We start from the raw sequence: 23045 nt of genomic DNA on the forward strand, positions 1-23045 counted from the left end.
CCTTTAACCAATATTTTGAGGGGTTCCCAGCAAAGCCACCAGCTACTTACTGGTAGAGGTCCTTGACTGACTGCTCGTTGCTGGTCACGCTGGAGTACGGACCTTCCCTTCGCTGATAATCCCCCCTGCTGAAGCCAACTCGAGCAGGGAGTTCCAAATGGACATTGTATGATTCTTTCGGGCGCGTTCCAAAGAACTGGATCCCATCCTCAGGATAAAGGAAAAGGGCGTAGGCATCCGAATCGCTGTAGGCCAAGACTGCCTGGAAGGTATTAAGCTGCAGGAGTACCAAAGGAAACGCAGGAGTCAGAACCCAGCACTTTCCCACACAGTTCCCAGCACCATTGATTTGGGCAAGCTCCCAACTAAGCTGATGGAGACCAGTTCACAAAGGAGAGTTCTGGAGAAGAGCAGGCTCCTGTGCTGTGAACCCACCAATTGTAGGCCAGCTGCACTCCTCAGCCCCTCATCAGACCTACAGGGGTAATGGAGCTGACCTACCTCACAGGACTGCTGTGAGGATTAATATTCATCGCTCTTCCTGGTCCGACTCTTAACTTTTCCACTCAGCGTTAAAGGCTGCTGCCCAGTTGATAGTCTGTTTTTTGCTTATCATTCCAATCATATGACTCCCTCTGTACCATTTTTTCCTTGGCTTTCGGTCTCTGTTCTAAGCCTCTTGTACTTCCTCCCAGATGCCTCCCTGGTCTCGCTCCTTCCTATATTCCTGTTCCCTTGCAGTTCCCTATCACTGGAAAATCCTTTCTCTTCACAGTCAACTCTCTTCCTCTTTTTAAATTCAAGTACCTCTTAAAGGCTACAATCCAATTCACACTTACCTGGGAGTGAGACCCATTGAAATAAATGAGACTTATTGCCAAGTAGGCATGTTTAGGATTCTGTGGTAAGATGCAGGGATGGGCAAGTCCAGCGCCGACTGACTCGAGTGTCTCCACCCGCCATGACTTGACTCAAAAAAGACTCATAACAGGGGCACTTTCCAAGTTGCTGAGTCACCCCTTTGTGACTAGATGGGATTCAAGTTGTACTGTCTCCTTTAAAAAGCCTGCCACAAAAAACAGGGCTGCTGCCAGGCTCTGCGTGTGGTGGGGGGTGTTCAAGACTCCCCTGACGTACCATCCCATCTGTAAACAGGGCAGAAGGGGGTGGGAAAGATTGCAAGAGAGCAGGGGCAGAAGCGGCAAGAGGGAGGTGGGTCATGCACAGTAGCTGTGAGGCTTATCAGGATGACCCAATCCTTGGCAGCTCTACTCATAAGTAGTCCCACTTGGGCCAGCCATTCAATGAGAGTTCCTCCCCCAAGAAACAGCCATGTGGAGGAAAGTGTGATTGCTACAAACAGCCTCCCACCCACCCAGCTTCCCTGCCTCCTTTCTGTCCCTCCCTGGGCTTCTGCAGCCAACTGTAAGGCAAGAACCCTCTTGGGCTTCTTCTCCTGCCCTCCCTCAGCCAAAGATCCAGTGATCATCGGTTCTTCCCTTCTTATCAGAGACCCACTCCTGCCTCCCCCCATAAGAACATAAGAACAGCCCCACTGGATCAGGCCATAGGCCCATCTAGTCCAGCTTCCTGTATCTCACAGCAGCCCACCAAATGCCCCAGGGAGCGCACCAGATAACAAGAGACCTGCAAGGCCTCCTGGGAATTGTAGTTAAGAACATAAGAACAGCCCCACTGGATCAGGCCATAGGCCCATCTAGTCCAGCTTCCTGGATCTCACAGCGGCCCACCAAATGCCCCAGGGAGCACACCAGATACCAAGAGACCTGCAAGGCCTCCTGGGAATTGTAGTTAAGAACATAAGAACAGCCCGACTGGATCAGGCCAGAGGCCCATCTAGTCCAGCTTCCTGTATCTCACAGTGGTCCACCAAATGCCCCAGGGAGCGCACCAGATACCAAGAGACCTGCAAGGCCTCCTGGGAATTGTAGTTAAGAACATAAGAACAGCCCCACTGGATCAGGCCACAGGCCCATCTAGTCCAGCTTCCTGTATCTCACAGTGGTCCACCAAATGCCCCAGGGAGCGCACCAGATACCAAGAGACCTGCAAGGCCTCCTGGGAATTGTAGTTAAGAACATAAGAACAGCCCCACTGGATCAGGCCATAGGCCCATCTAGTCCAGCTTCCTGTATCTCACAGCAGCCCACCAAATGCCCCAGGGAGCACACCAGATAACAAGAGACCTGCAAGGCCTCCTGGGAATTGTAGTTAAGAACATAAGAACAGCCCGACTGGATCAGGCCAGAGGCCCATCTAGTCCAGCTTCCTGTATCTCACAGTGGTCCACCAAATGCCCCAGGGAGCGCACCAGATACCAAGAGACCTGCAAGGCCTCCTGGGAATTGTAGTTAAGAACATAAGAACAGCCCCACTGGATCAGGCCATAGGCCCATCTAGTCCAGCTTCCTGTATCTCACAGCGGCCCACCAAATGCCCCAGGGAGCGCACCAGATACCAAGAGACCTGCAAGGCCTCCTGGGAATTGTAGTTAAGAACATAAGAACAGCCCCACTGGATCAGGCCATAGGCCCATCTAGTCCAGCTTCCTGTATCTCACAGCGGCCCACCAAATGCCCCAGGGAGCGCACCAGATACCAAGAGACCTGCAAGGCCTCCTGGGAATTGTAGTTAAGAACATAAGAACAGCCCCACTGGATCAGGCCACAGGCCCATCTAGTCCAGCTTCCTGTATCTCACAGTGGTCCACCAAATGCCCCAGGGAGCGCACCAGATACCAAGAGACCTGCAAGGCCTCCTGGGAATTGTAGTTAAGAACATAAGAACAGCCCCACTGGATCAGGCCATAGGCCCATCTAGTCCAGCTTCCTGTATCTCACAGCGGCCCACCAAATGCCCCAGGGAGCGCACCAGATACCAAGAGACCTGCAAGGCCTCCTGGGAATTGTAGTTAAGAACATAAGAACAGCCCCACTGGATCAGGCCATAGGCCCATCTAGTCCAGCTTCCTGTATCTCACAGCGGCCCACCAAATGCCCCAGGGAGCGCACCAGATACCAAGAGACCTGCAAGGCCTCCTGGGAATTGTAGTTAAGAACATAAGAACAGCCCCACTGGATCAGGCCATAGGCCCATCTAGTCCAGCTTCCTGTATCTCACAGCGGCCCACCAAATGCCCCAGGGAGCACACCAGATACACCAGGGAGCACACCAGGGAGCACCCCCCCACCATTCATTGCGAGAGGAAAGCATTAACCCTTCCCTGCCTCATGGATGGAACTCCCTGCTGCTTTCCCGGTCTGAATGACGGCCCCATGAGGTTTTTCACAACGAAAAAACAGTAAGCAAGCACACCCAGACAGAGGAGGACTGGAGTCTGCATGCGTGGGGACAAGTGCCAAGTCAGGAGGTCCCTGACTCGAATGTTTTTCTGAGTCTTTCACGCGTGCAACTCATGAGTCCACAAGTCAGCAGAAATGTGCACTTTCACGACTCAAATTCAAGCCACCTTATTCAAGTTCCCATCCCTGGTAAGACGCATCTGTTCACCCTGGTCTAGACCAACGGATTCTCCTTCCCTTTTACTCACCTTCCTGTTGCACCTTGTTGCACATCCCCTCATATCCACGGGGGATACGTTCCAGGCCCCCTCCCACAGATAACGGAAACTGCAGATAAGAGAGAACCCTAAAGGAAGAGACATGCTTGCTCGGAGCCACCGCTAAGAACAAAAACAAAGGTACTGGGTGGAGGAAGGGAGAGGGCTACAGTGAACTGAATCTGCTGATACTAGAGCACACCTGTACTGTTGTATTATAAGCCTGGGAGGGCTGGGCCCATGTTATTTCTAACAGCTCCTGGCAATATTAGATGTATTATTAAATATATATATGAAACCGTTTGACGTGCGCAAAAAGGAAAAAATACGAAAATTCTGCACTGACATGAAAAGATGAATTATGCAACCTTCACACATTTCTCAATTTTGCTGCTGCCACCTTTTTCACATCATCTGCCATTCATACTATTTTGTAGTATTTATCCTAATTATGCTAGACATGCGGAAGGACACTGACTCCTTGCTGTGGACTACATCAGTAATACATACGTCTGCCTGGCTTTAGAGCTTTCAGTAAACATGGTTCACCCACTGCATATGGAAACTGAAATTCTCAGGGGCCGTATCTGACATGCTTTCCCCATGCTTAAGCACTAGAAACTTAGGGCGTAATCCACACTGTGCCCTATGCCAGTCCGTCCCTTGGGCCGACCTGGGAGGGTTGCAAACATGCCATAAGACACGTTTGCGCCTCCTCGGGAGGAAGCCAGGCCGGCGCTTCAAGAAGGCTGCGTGAGGCTGAGTGAGTCCGTGCGGGTGAGCCAACACAAGGACGAAAGGTAGGTGTGGGGGAGGCAGGGAGGAGGAGGGAGGGAAGCATTCCTGGGCAGGGGGAGGGCGAGCAGTGGACGGCCCTGGGGGCAGACGGGTTGGGAGCAGAAGGCGGGGCTGGGATCTGGCAGTTATGCCGGATCCCAACCCCCATTCCCAGGCAGAATGGAGCGGCTTCAAGTCACTCCTCTCTCCTTGGACTTGTGCCACCTCAGGAGGTGTGATCTAGCACCTCAAGTGCTAGATACAGCGCAAGCACTTGCCTGTTCCAGCGCAGGATAGGACTGCGCCCTTTTTTTAAAAAAATCCTGGAAGCTGGGTATATTCAGAGGACGTATTCTGAAGACTTTACTTACATGTGGGCTGTGCATCCACAGAGCACACAACCCTGCATGCATCCCTTCCTCCATCAGCATTACAAGGGCATTGTGTGGTGTTTGTGGCACATAGTTCCACTTAGATGGTAAGGTTTACATGATTACCCACTCAAAAGAGCACACTCCTTTCTCCTGCTCCTTCTCCAGGGACCGATTGCTCAAGAAGCTATAAAACATCCCTGGCTAGTATCATCTTTCCTCTTCCCCCCCCCCCCATCTAATCTTCCTGGCTCAGAATCCTGTCTCTTCTTTTGCCAGCGACAAGAGAAACAATCCTCTGTTCCGTTTTATGATTACCCCCTCTGTTGGGAACCAGGCAAGATCATTTACAATTTTCCCTTCTGCCTCCACCCAAGCCAAGCAAGCCTTGAGCAGCGCAATGCTCATTTCTGCAAACATGGAGGTTGCAAGTCCAAGCGTTCTTGGGTGGCAGAGGTCAAGGCTCTCAGCCCAAATGCCCAGCTAGCTGAGGGTCAGCTGGTCACAGACATCCACGGCTGCCACCTACTCACCAGTCCCTCTAGCTCAGTACTGTCCACACTGACTGGCAGAGGCTCTATCTATGCTCTATCTTCTCTGTTTTTCCCTCTCCTATCTGGAGCTGTTGCCAGGGATTAAACCGGGGACCTTCTCCACGCAAAGCAAGTGCCTGACCACCAACCCCATGACACTAGCGTGTCACTAGAACTCAGCGTAAGAGTTCATTTAGCCCAGTTTTGCAGACATGGTTGGTCTCCACGCGTCCAGCAGGGCCATTCCCAAGGTCCTTTTGCTGAGGACAGTGGGGAACCAAGCCCGGGGCATGCTATATGTGCACTCCAGCATTGAGCTGCAGCCCTTCCTGGGAAACTTCAAAAAGACTTCAGACAGAGATCCGTTAGCAGCCCTTTCCCAGTGTGACCAGCATATCGAAAGTCATGGAAAGAAAGCTCTCCATATGCCTTGACCAGCAGTAAGCAGAGACAGGGCGGGGATGACAGTTTCAGCGTTTCCAAGCCATTTTCGGACTGCAGGCACTTGTCAGCCAGGCCAGATATAAAGGCAAGCTTGTTGTCAAACAACACACATGCACACATGTCGACATCCAGGGCTGAGCCCCAGAGAGGACAGTTGAACTCTGCAAACAAAACTTATTTGGTTTGGGGTTGGGTGGGCAGATCTGGGAAGGAAACACACGCAGTTAAAAACCTGAACAAAGTGGGGGCACAGGGGGAAAGCACTTGGCCCTCAGCCATGATCGTTAAGGGGATTTTCTCCTACAGGAAAGGGCCAACATTTTATGCTGCAATTGGTTGGGAGGGTTCTTTTGCATAAGCCCTATTGCAACGAACGGGAAGTGTGGGGGAATTCTCTCACGGGTTTCAAGGGTCCTTGCTCTGGAGATCCTGCCCTTTGTTAATGAACAACTGAGGTTTCACAAAAAATAAAAGCTGGGCAAGATCAGGACTACAATTGACTTGGAGATTTCAATGGGGAAAGCAGTGGATCAGAGCGTGGTGGGGCCAAGGGTCAAAGGGCAGTTGCAAAGGTCAGACAGATGCTTGTTCCCAAGTTGCTCTGAGTGCACAATGCTTGTCAAGAGGCACCGAGGGCACATTCCACCCCCTCACCGTTGCCAAGCATTCCAGCAAAACGGTGACTAGGACCAAACTCAGGGCTGGGCTGCTTACAACCAAAGGAAGAGATTTCTGGAGCTAAATCTGGGATCTTCCGCCTATAAAGCATGTGCTCCACCATGGGCTGACAGCCCCATCAAACCCTCCTCTGCTAACTTCAGTAGTGAGCAGGAGTCCACCTGTGCTTTCCTGCCAGTGGTAGTGAAGATCGAAGGACCAAAGGAATGGGATGGGGGGGGGAGCTGTGGCCACCTCACCTCTAGCTTCATCAGGCCCTTAAGGGCTCATACAAGTTCTGACAACCATAACAGTGAGGCTGACACATCTCTAGCAAGCCCAGAGATTGCCCAGATCCCTGGCAGATGAGGACCTCAGGAGTGTTCAAGGTCTACCCAAAACAGAGCTCCCTGTCCTTTTCCCATCTCAGAATTGCTTTTTACAGGGCCCCAAGGACCACCAACCTTTGCTACAGGGAAGTACTAAATTGTGAGGAAGAGATGGACATCCTGGGCTTCACTCAGCCCAGTCCCCCCCCATCTGTTTTCAGTGACGCATCTGAAGAAGAGATGAAAGGCCTCCTGTGCAAGGGGCAGGGTGGATTTATCTTCCCGTCCAGGAGCTGCAGAGAAGTTCCACACACTGGGGATTCATGTGAAGGGCTTCTAGAGCAAAGAAGGTTATTTGCAGACAGACTGGGAAACATGGGAATGCGAGGCAGTCGGCACAGTGTGCATCCCCAAACACTTGAGTATGGGAGCCAAAACCAACATCCCCCACACACATGGTACAATATGTCTACCACAGCAAACACTGACCAATTGCTGGCCAACCCCCAAGAAAGGCTCTCAATTCCATCCATTCATATCTCCTCCCAGGACATTCTGGGCTATTTACAACTCCCTCAGAGAGGGCAGGGCTCCAACCCAGGGTCAAATGCTGGAGAGGTGAAAGGGGGTGGTCTAAGGGCATGGTTCTCCAAACTGCGGTCAGGGGGCCACATCTGGTTCACCCCCCAAGATTTTATCCAGCACACAGCAATTTTCTTTTTGTCTGAGTATTTGCTAATGTTTGCTATTTGTACTCATATCACTTCTCAGTTTAAGCATGGCATTATTTCTTTGCAATTGGCAGATTTCTCATTCATGCTAATAACAAGAAGGTCCAAATAAAATGTGGACATTCATTTAAATTTCATTCATTCATAACATTTTTTTCCCAGCCCACAAAAATATGTAAAATGTTCGATGTGGCCCTTGTACTGAAAAGTTTGGAGACCCCTGGTCTAGGGGGTTGGCAAAAACTTGACAGTTAAGGATCCAAGCTCAGAGGTACGGAAGCACACACACCTTACATGCAAATGGTCACAGATTCTTGCATGTCTCTTATTAACGTAGAAGCTTCTAGACTCTGAGCCACCTCCTACCACAGCATGGAAGCTACTTCTTCATTTGCCACTGAAGGGGATGGCAATGAAACCCCAGAAATGGGGGGACCAGTGAAGGAGGAATTCAGTGTGAATAGAGGGCAATCTCGGGCCAGCAGTGAGTGAGATGTTTCATGTCATCCATCCAGCAGTGGTTGCAGTGAAAAGCTAATGCAGAAGAAGGGAAAGAGGGGCTGGAAAGAACTTGACCAAAGTGCATCCCGATTCTTCAGATTTGGGGGCCATGGTTGCCAACTCCACTTGTGCGTCTGTGTATTTTTATGTATATCATCTAGTGACTGAGAGTAATGTTTCCGACATCTAATTAAGTGGATTCTCACCCATGAAAGCTGCTGCTACAATTGTCTTCAACGAACTATAAGAGGCTCTATGGTTTTCACTGCAGCAAAGCAACACGGCCAAGCATCTGGGTTTGTCAGTTTTTCTTTGATTTCCTCCTTCTCTTCAAAATGACACCATCAAAGAAAACAGCAGTGGTACAGTTGACACAACCCCGTTGTAGGCCCTGACTCACTCGCTGAAGCCCCAGGCGACAGAATCACAGGCAGTGCGACTCGAAAGGTCTCAGGCCACAACTTAGGGGCAGCACTGCCAGACAGCACCAACTTAGACACACCAAAGGTCTGACTCAATCAAAGGTGATGAGACAGATACTATGTACACTTGAGGGGTTAACTATGTTTTATGACAGTTGTCAATAATACTGCTAATTGTCTGGAGTGCCTCCAAATTGGGAGGGGGAAGGTATAAATTTTTGAATTCAAGAAACCTGCAGACTAATGGGGCAAACTAACAGAGAATCTTATGCATCTTTATCTGGAAGGAAGGAAAACCCAGTGAGGTCTGTGGGTGTGTTAGGAAGGCAGCCTTAAAGCCAGGCACAGTACAGTCCTTCCATTCTGGACCACTTCAGGCAGCCAGTGGAGGAGTCCCCTGTATTTAAAAAAAAACAAAACAGCAGGGAGATGGCAAGACTGGAATCCTTCTCCCTAACATACTGAAAGGCAGGGTTTTATTCCATGTGGGTAGATCAATAAAAATTAAAATCAGAAAAAAAATGCATGCCCATCCCATCCCAGGAATTTCATTGGTGCCGCCTTTCCAGGAACCACAGAAAATCAGAAACAGACCATTTCCCACGGACATATGAATACTAGTTTAGGGGGGAAAACTCATCCACCCACCAAAACAAGTTGAAGTTGAAACAGTTAACAAAAAAGTCACAACTTTTCTGAAAATTCAAATCAACCACTCCAGTGGGCCTGTCCTGAGAGGGGTCAGAGTTGCAGGCACCAAAAACTGCAAAGACTTCTGAAACATAAAAAATGGTTGGCAACCTTCAGTCTGGAAAGACTATGGTATAAGCCTACAGCACCCGGTATTCCCAGGCAGTCTCCCATCCAAGTACTAACCAGGCCTGACCCTGCTTAGCTTCCGAGATCAGACAAGATCCAGCATGTGCAGGGTAACAGTTGCTGCCTGAAACATAAAGCACTGCACAGAAGGGAACATGGAGCCTGCTACACTGTAGCAGCTACAGCTTTTCATTAATGCAACACTACATAAGAAAAGCCATGAAATTGACTGCTGCTATAAGATAAACAATCCCTAGCATCACAATCCTATGCATGTCTATTCAGAAGCAAGTTCCATTGTGTTCAATGAGTCTTACTCCCAATAAGCAGAATCACTGAAAACAAAGTCTTTTCCTCCCCCAGCAAATTTCTTCACTTCCCCCCCCCTTACAAGAAACAAAAAAGTCCCTTTCCAAAATCCTCCAGGTTTGCTACTAACAAACCTAGGCTGCTAGCAGCTCCGCTGCAGATTTGGCTTCTCTAGTTTTTGGTTCCCTGGCGCCTTCAAATTCACTTTCTCTATGGTTGTTTGTATAATTATAACACCTTCATCCCAATTTTGGAGGTAACTGAAGTGGAGTTATGTAAGCCGCCTTGGGTGCCTTGGTTTGGGGAGAAAGGCGGAGTATAAATCAAATCAAAACAAAGGGGAGCCGTGACCAATGACCACAGGGACCAGGGGAGCAGCAGGCTGAAAATGTTTGAGAACCACTGCCTTAAGAGGAAAGTGACCCTTTTAAGTTTCAGTGGTGGGTCACAACTCACCAATTTGAACACCACTGGTCTAGCCATTGGCTCTGGCGTGCTGGTCAGCAGTGGTGCAACCCAGAATGCGGCCTCAAGTTTGCTGCCTCTGCAGGATTCTTTTTTTAAAAAGCAGTTGCTCCTCATGGAGTTTCTTCAACTGTGGGCTTCGACTGCAGAACTTCCACATTTGATTTAAAGGGATGGCTCAAACGAAACAGCACCTTTATTTGCACAGTCCCCGTAAATCAAACCGGAAGTCCTGTATTTCCATGTCTGAAGAATTCAGACTAGCAGCAAGGAGGCAGATTATTCACTTTCTGTTCACTTTTAGCAGGCAGAAAGCAGGTCAGCACAGGTTGCATCTGCAGCAGGCTGGAGGTGAAGGGCACCCCAAATCCACCACCCAACTTGCATCACTTTGCCTAATGGATGAGCTAATCCTGGTGCTGGAGTTTACTTGTTTGACATATCAGAAAAATAAATCAGGACAAGACAGACGCCACTGAAAGCCTCGTCTTACCTGTTTAGACGGCTCCGAGTTCTGGGTCACTTCTTCATAGGCCCCCACATTCTCCCAGGTAGCAACGAAAGCTTGGCTTGGGGCAAAGTTGGTAGCACTGGGAAATCCAGTCTGGACTAGCTGGACAGCCCGATCCAGCACCTCTACGGAATCGTCCAGGCGGTAATAGATCTTGCCCCTCCCACCACTGGTGTCAATGTCTGATAGGAAGGGAGCAATCGCTGGGAAATCTGTGGGCAAATCATAATCCACATATTGGGTCTCTCTGGGGAAGTCCTGGGTGGAAATGATCCCATTGGTCCCAACCTGCAGGGAGACAATTCAACATCTAGTAAGCAAAAGAGATCCACCAGCAAGCACAGCTGCCTGGATATGGAGGAATTACATGACCCATTAATTGGTTGGGTGGAAACATTATCATACTGAATATTTCCAATTTTCCCCTAACTTTGCATATTTTCCCGTTTTGGATCTCCCTATTCCCCTCCCCCCCCCAGGTTTCTGTGATCCTCAGCATCTTAAAAAGCCTGCTGGGTCATTCTGCTTCAGTAGCCGCGGTCCTGGGATGCTTCCGCCTTGACACCCTTTGAAGTCAGTACCATAACAGAAAACTCACTATGGCCAAGTAGACAGGCATGTGCTGTCTTCTCATCAGGTTTCACCAAGAACAGAAAGTCCCAGCCAATTGGACATCCCATCCCACCTGACCAGGTCAAAGGGCAAGAAAGGATGCCCAGGTGGTCATAAACCATCCAAATGGGTGAGCCTATGACATCATCAATTCTAAGTTTTTTTATCACACACAAGTGTGTCAAAGAGTGTAGTCCCAGTCCACCCCTGAAAGCAGACTGGTTTCACCACCCACTGTGTGAGTGTAGAGATCAGACTCCTGAATCAGGAGTAGAGTAACCAGGATAAAGGAATTCCTCAACCACACTGTGGTTGACTTTCAACCGCTTTGCACATTTCACCAACAACCCTCTTTTCCTTGCCCATTTTTGATCCATGCCTCGTTCACATCTCTTGCCCTTGTCCATTCAATATTTATTTCTCTAGCTCCTCAATAAATGTTTTGTGCTTTAACATAAGAACAGCCCCACTGGATCAGGCCATAGGCCCATCTAGTCCAGCTTCCTGTATCTCACAGTGGCCCACCAAATGCCCCAGGGAGCACACCAGATAACAAGAGACCTGCAAGGCCTCCTGGGAATTGTAGTTTAAGAACATAAGAACCGCCCCACTGGATCAGGCCATAGGCCCATCTAGTCCAGCTTCCTGTATCTCACAGTGGCCCCACCAAATGCCCCAGGGAGCACACCAGATAACAAGAGACTTGCATCCTGGTGCTCTCCCTTGCATCTGCTTGTAACCCACAATGGATTTTTCCTCCAGAAACTTCTCCAAACCCCTTTTAAAGGCATCCAGGCCAGATGCCATCATCACATCCTGTGGCAAGGAGTTCCATAGACCACACACTGAGTAAAGAAATAGTTTCTTTTGTCTGTCCTAACTCTCCCAACACTCAATTGTAGTGAATGTCCCCTGGTTCTGGTGTTATGTGAGAGTGCAAAGAGCATCTCTCTATCCACTTTATCCTTCCCATGCATAATTTTGTATGTCTCAATCATGTCCCCCCTCAGGCGCCTCTTTTCTAGGCTGAAGAGGCCCAAACGCCGTAGCCTTTCCTCATAAGGAAGGTGCCCCACCCCCTAATCATCTTAGTTGCCCTCTTTTGCACCTTTTTCATTTCCGCTATATCCTTTTTGAGATGCGGCAACAAGAACTGGACACAATACTCTAGGTGTGGCCTTACCATAGATTTGTACAACGGCATTATACGAGTAATATTAACTGTTTTGTTCTCAATGCCTTTTCTAATGCTCCCAAGCATAAAATTGGCCTTCTTTACTGCCGCCGCACATTGGGTTGACTTTCATCGACTTGTCCACGACCACCCCAAGATCTCTCTCCTGATCTGTCACAGACAGATCAGAACCCACCAGCCTATATCTAAAGTTTTGATTCTTTGCCCCAATGTGCATGACTTTACACTTACTGACATTGAAACACATCTGCCATTTTGCTGCCCATTCTGCCAGTCTGGAGAGATTCTTCTGGAGCTCCTCACAATCACTTCTGGTCTTCACCACTCAGAAAAGTTTGGTGTCATCGGCAAACTTAGCCACCTCACTGCTCAACCCTGTCTCCAGGTCATTTATGAAGAGGTTGAAGAGCACTGGTCCCAGGACAGATCCTTGGGGCACACCGCTTTTCACCTCTCTCCATTGTGAAAATTGCCCATTGACACCCACTCTCGGTTTCCTGGCCTTCAACCAGTTCTCAATCCATGAGAGGACCTGTCCTCTAATTCCCTGACTGTGGAGTTTTTTTCAGTAGCCTTTGGTGAGGGACCGTGTCAAACGCCTTCTGAAAGTCCAGATATGTAATGTTCCCGGTTTCCTCCTCATCCACATGCCTGTTGATCTTTCCAAAGAATTCTATTTTTTTTTAATTGAATAAAGATATGGGTACAGGAACCAGATGTACATGGGTTGAAGGTAGTACAAAGGGAATTCCTTTCCAAAGAATTCTAAAAGGTTCATGAGCCAAGACTTACCCTTACAGAAGCCATGCTGACTCTCCCTCAGCAAGGCCTGTTCGTCTATGTGTTTTGAGATCCTATCTTTGATGAGGCATTCCACCATCTTACCCGGTATGGATGTTAGGCTGACCCACCTATAGTTTCCCGGGCCCCCCTCTTTCTCTTTTTAAAAATTGGTGTGACATCTGCTATCCTCCAATCTTCTGGCACCGTGGCCGTTTTGAGGGACAAGTTGCATACCTTAGTCAAGAGATCTGCAACTTCATTCTTCAATTCCTTAATAACTCTTGGGTGGATGCCATCAGGGCCTGGTGACTTATTGATCTTTAATTTATCAATGAGGTCTGAAACATCTTCTCTTTTAACCTCTATCTGACTTAACTCCTCGGTCAGGAGGGGCCGTTCAGGCAGCGGTATCTGCCCGAGGTCTTCTGCCGTGAAGACAGATGCAAAGAATTCATTTAATTTCTCTGCCATCTCTAAGTCTCCTTTTATCTCCCCTTTTCCTCCCTCACCATCCAGAGGGCCAACTGCTTCTCTGGCGGGTTTCCTGCTTCTAACATATTTGAAGAAGCTTTTATTATTCCCCTTAATGCTGCTGGTCATGTGTTCCTCATAGTTTCTCTTGACCTCTCATATCACCTTCTTACATTTCTTTTGCCACAGTTTATGTTCCTTTTTATTCTCCTCATGAGGGCAAGACTTCCATTTACGGAAGGAAGCTTCCTTGCCCTTTACGGCCTCGCTAACTTGGCTCATTAGCCATGCAGGCACCCTCCTGGACTTAGTCGAGCCCTTCTTTGTTTGCAGTATACACTTCTGCTGGGTCTCTGTAGTTTTAAGCAGCCTCCATGCACTCTGGAGAGACTGAACTCTTTTTACCTTCCCTTTCTTTCTAACCAGCCTCCTCATTTGAGGAAAGTCCGCTCATCAGAAGTCAAGCGTTTTTGTGACAGATTTGCCCGGTATTCTTTCCCCGACGTGCACGTCAAAACAGATCGCAGCATGATCACTGTTCCTCAATGGCTCAGTAACACTGACATCTCTAACCAGGTCCTGTGCACCGCACAATATTAAATCCAGAGTCACCTGTCCTCTTGTGGGCTCCATGACTAGCTGCTCTAAGGCACAGTCATTTAGCATGTCAAGGAATTCGGTCTCCTTTTCGTAACCAGAACACAATTGACCCATTCGATGTGAGGATAATTGAAGTCCCCCATGATTACAACCCTGTCCCTCCTTGACACCACCCTGAACTGTTTCCTCATTTCAAGGTCCCCTTCCGGTTTCTGGTCTGGAGGACGATAGTACGCCCCCAGTATTATATTGCTCCTCGAACCTGGTAATTTAATCCACAGCGATTCTTTGGTGGAGTCGGACCCACCTACAATCTCTACTTTGCTGGATTCTATCCCTTCCTTAACATAAACGGTCACCCCACCTCCAACACGCCCCTCCCTGTCCCTCCTGTAGAATTTATAGCCCAGGATTGCGGTATCCCACTGATTTTCCGCATTCCACCAGGTTTCTGTTATGCCCACTACGTCAATGTTTTCCCTAGTCACCAAACATTCTAGTTCTCCCATCTTTGCTCGGAGACTTCAGGAATGTCCCAGGATGGACTGCTTATTAGTTCCTTTGTCTCTGCATCCTCTCATTGTGCCAAACCATCTATCACATCCCATCATGCTACCATTCCCAATTTCTTCTCCTACTCTTTCACCTTGTTGTTCTCTAACCTCCCCATCCTCGTCCCACAGGGATGAGGAGTCCCGAACCGGATGCCTCTCGGCTTCTGTCGGCCTTCCCCCAGGGATCAGTTTAAAAGCTGCTCTGCTCGATATTGAGCGTCAAGAGCTACTCTGTGCAGCTAACACCATTTGCTCCCCTCTCCATCTGCACATCCCAGTCAGCTTTGGGAAGCCGGCTTCTTTCCTTTATCATCTGCAGTGCCCACAGGCTCGCAGAGCATTCTCCCTTGCAAGATGCAATGCCTTTCCATCAGCTCTGCTAGCGGGCAGGTTTTGTGGCATTCCCTACTCAGAAAGAAGATGTACCTGTGACAGGAATTGTGTGGAGACATTACATCATATATTTTTTTACTGTCCACTCCATGATACCCTTCGTAAGATCTATCTGGCTCCACTGCTGAATAAAATGCAGGGCTGGGAGGATTCATTTAAATTACAAACTCTTCTTTCCATAGAGGAAACTGACTCTCTTGACAAGGTTGCCAACTTTGTTTCTGGGATTCTGGTAGGACGGAATTCTGGGTCTTCCGCTATATTATGGTGAATGGGGGGAGGGGGTATTGGATGATTACGAGTGTTTTATTTTATTGTGTGTGTATTCTGAATGTTTAATGTTTGGTTGTTGTTTCGTATTTTCATTATCTATGCCAATAAAGGTCTTATGTATGTAAAAGGTGCTCTGCCACCTTTTTAATGTTATGCGCCAGCAGTCTGGTTCCATTCTGGTTCAAGTGAAGCCTGTCCCTCTTGTACAGGCCCCGCTTGTCCCAAAACGTTCCCCAGTGCCTAACGAATCTAAACCCCTCCTCCCTACACCACCGTCTCATCCACGCATTGAGACCCCTGATCTCCGCCTGCCTAGCTGGCCCTGCGCGTGGAACAGGTAGCACTTCAGAGAACGCTACCTTTGAGGTCCTGGCTTTCAGCTTTCTACCTAATAGCCTAAATCTGGCCTCCAGGACCTCCCGGCTACTCTTGCCCACGTCGTTGGTGCCGACATGCACCACAACCGCTACCTCCTCCCCAGCACTGTCTACCAGCCTGTCTAGACGAGAAGTGATGTCCGCAACCTTCGCACCAGGCAGGCAAGTCGCCATGCGGTCCTCACATCCATCGCAAACCCCCCTCTCTATGTTTCTGATAATTGAATCCCCCACTACAAGAAGCCCCCAACCCCCCTCCCGCCAAGGAGTATCCTGAGTGCATTCGGATATGGGCCCGTCCCCTGGAGAAGGGGTCCCCCCTAGGGGGTTGTTTCCCTCCTCTCCAGGATGACGTCCTCCAGCCCCGAGACTTCCCACCCGGGCAGCTGAGGAGCTGCACGCCTGAGGTTGGGACGAAGCCTGATCGTCCCCGGAAGTCTCCCCACAGTCCTTCTCTGCCTGCCTCTGCTTCTCCAGGTCAGCCACCAAGTCTTCAAGGGAGCAGATGCGTTCCCTGAGTCCCTGGAGCTCCTTGCACAGAGGACACACCCATGACTTATGCCCCAGAGGCATTTAGTCATACATGTGGCACTCAATGCAAAACACTGGATAGCCCCCTCCCTGCTGCTAGCTGTCTGACCGCAGAGCTTTTTTTGGTTTGTTTGTTTGTTTAGGGGTGCTTAAAAACCCTACACTGGTTAGGTTCCCACATTCCTAGGTTCTTACCCTCCTAATTCAGTTCTTAGGCTGGACTGTTTTTTAACCTCAAGCTAGTTTTTATTTATTTATTTATTTATTTATTTATTTATTTATTTAATGCTCTCACCTAGATCCTGTGTCCCAATTTACTGAACCTTTAGATTATGTTCTAACTTAGATTAAGTTTAACTTGGGTTAATTTAAACAAAGTAGAAAAACTTGCTTTCCAATTTATCCTCCTCTGTTTTATTTATTTTCCCAAGTGCCTGACCCTTGGGCTCTTACTCACAAGTAGGACTCTGCTCCTGCTCAGAGTAGACCTATGTACACACTTGCGTATTTATTTTTATTGCCCTCACCAGCTCCTGTGCCCCAACTTGCTGGACCTTAGATTCCCTCCCTCAGGTTAGATTAGGTGCTAACTTAGGTAAAGCTTCGGTAAAGCTAAGCTAAAGGTAAAGCTAAATTTCAATTCCAATTTGCCGATTCCCCTGACACGTGAGCAGAGGAAGAAGAAAGGGGGAATGCACCAGCTCAGGAAGTCAGATGTCACGTTCAAGACCAAACCAACGAATGTTTGTTCAGTCATCTGAACTGGCCCCCAAACTCTGCAGGCCTTGGATATGACTATGAAGAAGGAGGGTCTGGATGGCTCCCAGAATTTCAACAGCTGTGCAGATCTAGAACAGGGATTCCCACGGAGAAGATCAGACACAGATTTTTCTTGGCAATGCACAGCCATGGAACACCTCGGAGCATATTCTAGTTTATAGCCTCACTTCATATGGGGGAAACAATCAGTGTCCCCTATGACTTTCTCCATTCACTGGAGAGCCCTACTGGAAATCAAGGCCATAAGTTGAAACAGGGAGGCCCAGGTTCAAACCTTGTCACAGCCATGACTGGGTGTTTGGGCAGGCTACCAACCCTCAGCCTGATCTACTTTACAGGACTGTTGCAAGGATAAAAGGGGAGAGGACAACCATATAGCCCACTCTAGTCTCCTTAAAGGAATGGTACATTAAACATGTGAGAATAATGGTTCAATTTCCCCACTTTTAAAAAATCATGTTTCTAGCACTCGTCACTGAGAAGAAAGAATACTGTTTGTCTGGGTGTGCTGAAGGCTCAGAAACTGGTTTTTCTCTGGTCCCACCTCCAGCAAGATGGACATAGGGTCTGACTCGGTAATAAGCAGCCACATCTTGCCATTGCCTTCCCCCCCTTCATTTCTCACCTTTGGGCTGTTTGCCATCCAAATCCCTTAAGAAACAGGTCTGAATAGCTTGTCTCAAACAGGCAGGATATCACGTGGGTGCCTTTGTGCCCACCATTTAAGACTGACTAGCCAGAGTGCAGAGAGGAAGTTTTTGGTAGGTGCCCCACCACTGGAAATACATCAAAGCCTGAACATCTTTTGGTAGTGTGTTCAATGTAGGCTTCTGACACTGAAGCCCACATAAGCTGCTACAAGAATTTTAGTTCATTTTATTGCACACTCACTTCAGCACCTGAATCAGCATTTTATTGTATGCTGTATGTATTATATCCTTAGATCTTAAGGATCTGGGCATCCCAAATTTCCTTAGTTCATGGTCATTAATATTCCTATCCCATTTCCTTATGAACATGAAAAAATCCCTCTCATGAACTATGTGACATCTATCATCCTATTGCAGTGAGTTCCAAAGTTCAATAATAGACAGTACATTATTTGATAGTGTGGCACAACTGGCTAGACCAGTGTTTCTCAACATTTGTCCTCTGCTGCACCACTTCACATGGTCCACCTATTGGAAGTAACTGGTGATGACAGCATCACCAGTTACTTCTGGGTTGGGAGGTGAGACATGACATGACCAACACCAGTAAGAGACTCATGGTGGACAGGAGGGCTTTTTTGAGCACAGAAAAAGTATGCTTTGAAGCCTGCTGCTGTTTGCTGTTTGTTGTGTCATGTTCCTGGTCTCACAGCCAGGCAGCAGATATCTGGGGTCCTGCAAGAACCACCAGACACCATTTGAAGTACGACTGGTGATACTTGTAAAAGGGGTTGTGAAACAGTGGACTAGACTGCTGGCTTTAGAAGTGGGAAACCTAGGTTTATGTCAGCCTCCCTGATTCCCTAAGGGTGCGTGTGTGCGCGGTGAAAATAGCATGTGAAAATCACCCCTTTTACACTGCTCGGAGCTCCTTGGAAGTAGAATGGTACACAAAGCGATCATCAAGGGAGCAAGAGATGTTTCCATTTGCCCCTTTCAGTTCCCTTCACAGGATATCCTTAAATTCCAGCGTGGAACTGTAAACAAGCCCATTTACTTAGTGTGCAACGTCTCTGTTGGATGGAGAAGCAAACGTGTGAAATCTGGTGAGCCACAACATGGGAGAGGCTGAAGAGCTGATTTGTTCCCAGGCTGGAGAGGAGGAGTTGGTGTCATTTTAATCTGGGAAACTGCCTTTAATAAAGGTTGTATTAGTAGAATAAATTCGTATAGTGCGTTAAAACTTAGCCACAGTACAGCATGCTGCTAACCTGTTGCACTCCTTAAGAGAAGACAATGTGGATCAGTGCTAGAATCTTCTACCTTACAGCTCCAGAATGGCAGTGGTGTAGCTGGAGGGGGGCCAAAGCACTCGGTTTTGCAGGGAGCTTCACTGAGGTGTGCAGGCAGCCCCTCCCCTTCAGAGCTTGCACAGACCTAACGCTTCGCAACTGTGGTGAGGCTCCCTGCAAAACTTAGTGCTCTGGCCCCCCTCCAGCTATGCCACTGGATGTGACTGAGAAGAACTTCCTTCTTCTTGGAAGAAAACTCCATTGCCTCGAAGAGGACCGACTCCCCAGAGAGCACGAAGGGGGCTGCAGCCCCGGGAGCGGACGGCCCACAACTCACAGCCCCCTTCCGCTGCATCTCTGGGACTGCCCGGCTCGGTGGGGGGGGGGCGCATCTGGAACATGCCCCCCAGAAGACCCAGGCTGCAATCCTATGCACTCACCTAGGAGTAAGGCTCATTGTCTCCACTGGGACTTACTTCCGAGTAGACATGCCTAGGCTCTCGGGCTACCATCCTATGCACACTTAGCCGGGAGTAAGACCCCCTGACTACACTGGGGCTTCCTTCCGAGTAGACCTGCCTGGGCTCGGGCTCCTCCGACGGGGCGTCCGCCCGGAGGCGCCTCCCGGCCCTCCCGCGGCAGCGGCACTTACGTAGAGGCGTCCGAAGCGGGTCTCGTAGAAGGGCAGCGGGCGGCGCAGGGCGAGCGGCGGCGCGGAGGTCTCGTCGTCGCCGTCGGGCAGCGCCCGGTCCCCGCGCAGCGCCCCGAAGGGGAAGAGGTGGGCGCGCGGCAGGGCGGCGCCGCGGCCGGGCAGCAGCAGCAGCGGCAGGAGGAGGAGGGCGAGCGGCGCCGACCCCGGCATGCTTCCTGCGGCCACGGCGGGGCTGCTGCCGGCCCAGGCTCCGCTGCGCCCCCGCGCTGGCCCTGGGCGGGCCCTGCTGCTCCGCGCCCGCCCCGCCCCGCCGCTGGCCACGCCCTCCCGCCGCATCTGGCTCTCGTTAGGGGCCCCCCGCACGGCTGCGGGGCGCTTCCTTCCAGGGTGGGGCTCCCACGCCCCAGCGCAGCCTGCCCGCAAGCCCTGATCACCTCTGAAGGGGAGCCCCTCCACAGACACGCGCTGCCGGCGCCCTGCCCTGCCCTCAAGTACCACCAGTGGGACTGAAGATCGTGCACCCTGGACCTCTGCCACCTGGCCACGGCCTCCGAGAGGAAATTTTCCAGGGGGGGGGGAAGTTTCTTTGGGGCCCCTTTGCAAAGGGGGAGGTGACGGGCAAGCAGAACGGGGACAGGGAGGGGAAAAACAGGGTGGGGGGAGCTGGAAAAGTCTTTGGAGCCCAGGTCTACCCACCCAGGTGGCATCAGTAGTGTCCCCAGCATCCTGTGCAGGCAACAAGTCTGGGTAGATAGGAAAAGGTCAGATCCCAGGACATTTCTGGGCTTTGGCTCCTGGGCCCCCTTTTTGCCCCTGGGCCTGGGTACAAATGACCCTCTTTACCCCCCTCTCCTAGGCCCTGCACCTGGCAGTGACATCAAGAATGAGCTCCGAAGCATGCTTTTTAAAAACAAGCCCTTCTGTCCACCCTGAGCCTCTTACTGGTGTTTGTCATGTTGCATCTGGCCTCCCAACCGGGAAGTAACTGGTGATGACATCATTGCAATGATGTCATCACCAGTTGGTACTTCAAATAAATGGACTGTGTGAAGTGACACAGCAAACGCTGAGAAGCACTGATCCAGATGAGAGGGGTCATCCTCACAAGCTCTTCCCCTCTCTTCCCTCCACCCCACCTCCCAATCAGGCCTGGAGTGCGGCAGGCACAACGTTGAGCAGCAACGTGGGAGCACCATAAATGGTTGCGAAGTTTCCAAAGGATGTTTGCACAGCGTCTTCACAGTGCTGTGAAGGGAGGCGGGGTGGGCAGTGTTTGCAGTTCTAAAAAAAAGAGGTGCCTTTGCTTTGCCATCTGCCCAGGGCAGAAGCTCTTCTCTTTAGCTCAAAGTCTGTGGAGAGGAAAACGCATTTTGTACATGCTCAGAAAGTAGCTACCTTCAGAGACACTGACAGAATCTTGATCAAGGGGTATAACATTTCTTTTGGACCCCTTCCCTTCTCCCTTCAAATGTGAATTTGGCTCCTGGGCCCTCCTTTTAACCCCTCTCTCAGAGGCCCTGCTCACTTTTTGTTGGAATTGGTGCAACTCCGTATGCTCTCAAGGGGTGGCAGGAGACTGTCCTAAAAAGGGTTAAACCCAGGCGACCTCTACCTGTCCACTTCTAATGACCTATGTGGGGGGGGGCATGACCCAGACCCTATATAACTCCTGAGCACGCTCTCCTCCCTCTCTCTTATCTCTTCCTCACCACAACTGAGCAGACAAGATGGCATGCAGCAGGGATCTGCTGGCGCCGCCATCTTGACCACATGGCACGCAGGACAAGGCAGCTGTAGGGCCTTGTTATCTTTAAGTCAGTGTACCTCTGAACATATTCAGATGTTGTAACCTTACTTCCAATGAATCGTGAGTAAATGAATCTGTTCTTGCAACTTCAACCAGCCAATGTTGTTTGTGTTTCTTGATTAGCAGTCAGCCGAGTGTGGGAGGCTCCCTGGGGTTGATTCCCAGCAAAGGGGGGTTCTGCTGCTGAAGCGATTCTGCTCCCCCCTTAATGGAGGAAACCACAGTTTAAGAAATTCCTCCAACACTTTTATTCCTATCTGTTTCTTTAAAGAAGGGGTGTGGTCAAAAATGAAAGTGGGTAGGGCTAATTGTCCATTCCTTGCCCAGCATGAGGGTTTTTCCCACCCATCACACCCGTATACCATGCACAGCAGTGGTTCTCACACTTTTAGCACCAGGATCCACTTTTTAGAATGAGAATCTGTCAGGACCCACCATAAGTGATGTCATGACCAGAAGTGACATCATCAAGCAGGGAAATTTTAACCATCCTAGTCTGTAATCCTACCAACACTTACCAAGGGAGTAAGTTTCCACATGCGCTGCCTCCGATGCATCCTCGGCATCACCTGGCAGGACAAAGTTCCAAGCAACACAGTCCTGGAATGAGCTGGAATCCCTAGCATGTATGCACTGCTGAAACAGAGACACCTGTGTTGGCTCGGTCATGTTGTGAGAATGGATGATGGCCGGATCCCAAAGGATCTCCTCTATGGAGAACTTGTGCAAGGAAAGCGCCCTACAGGTAGACCACAGCTGCGATACAAGGACATCTGCAAGAGGGATCTGAAGGCCTTAGGAGTGGACCTCAACAGGTGGGAAACCCTGGCCTCTGAGCGACCCGCTTGGAGGCAGGCTGTGCAGCATGGCCTTTCCCAGTTTGAAGAGACACTTGGCCAACAGTCTGAGGCAAAGAGGCAAAGAAGGAAGGCCCATAGCCAGGGAGACAGAGCAGGGACAGACTGCACTTGCTCCCGGTGTGGAAGGGATTGTCACTCCCGAATTGGCCTTTTCAGCCACACTAGATGCTGTTCCAGAACCACCATTCAGAGCGTGATACCAGAGTCTTTTGAGACTGAAGGTTGCCAACACACAAGTCCCACTGAGTATCATTGTTAAAAGCATATACATAGTAGCCTGTTAAAAGTACAGATGTGTAAAATTTCCCCAAATGCAGTCACTTACCAGGGTAGCATCAAGTCTAATATATTGAAAATAAAATAATGAAATGAATGGGGACCCACCTGAAATTGGCTCGCGACCCACCTAGTGGGTCCTGACCCACAGTTTGAGAAACACTGAGTATAGTGCTTTACCAACAGGATTAATTTGGTAAACAAAGGAAACTTTTCTCCTTCAGTGTGAGCCTTTGATAATGCAAAGAGGCCTTTTCTCTCAAGGCTTTCCTGGAGTGCTTGACTGCAGAGAATAGACTTCAATCATTTACTGAACTATTATTGGCCTTTGAAGGCCAGTGGGTACTTCAAGGCACTGGAAAAAGGTTCACCCTCCCACCACCACCACCACCTTTCTGGGAAGAGGCTGAAAGAAGCAGTGTTTAAGGCTTAAATGTCAACACAACAGGGGGCGGTCAGATGTTGCTGACCACAACTGGCTCAGAAGTTC

The 23045-nt window shown here is 49.7% G+C and overlaps 1 protein-coding gene across 1 annotated transcript in view; it reads right to left on the bottom strand.

The window, feature by feature from the left end:
• Positions 1-19822, bottom strand: part of NID2 (nidogen 2) — a 60061-nt gene extending 40239 nt beyond the window's left edge. Inside the window, 3 exon segments of the mRNA XM_066624359.1 lie at positions 51-277; positions 10432-10737; positions 19613-19822. Of these exon segments, the coding sequence (XP_066480456.1) occupies positions 51-277; positions 10432-10737; positions 19613-19822 (743 nt within the window).
• Between the last annotated feature and the right edge of the window lie 3223 nt (positions 19823-23045).

The sequence above is a fragment of the Tiliqua scincoides genome, chromosome 1, assembly GCF_035046505.1.
Source record: "Tiliqua scincoides isolate rTilSci1 chromosome 1, rTilSci1.hap2, whole genome shotgun sequence".
NCBI lineage: Eukaryota > Metazoa > Chordata > Lepidosauria > Squamata > Scincidae > Tiliqua > Tiliqua scincoides.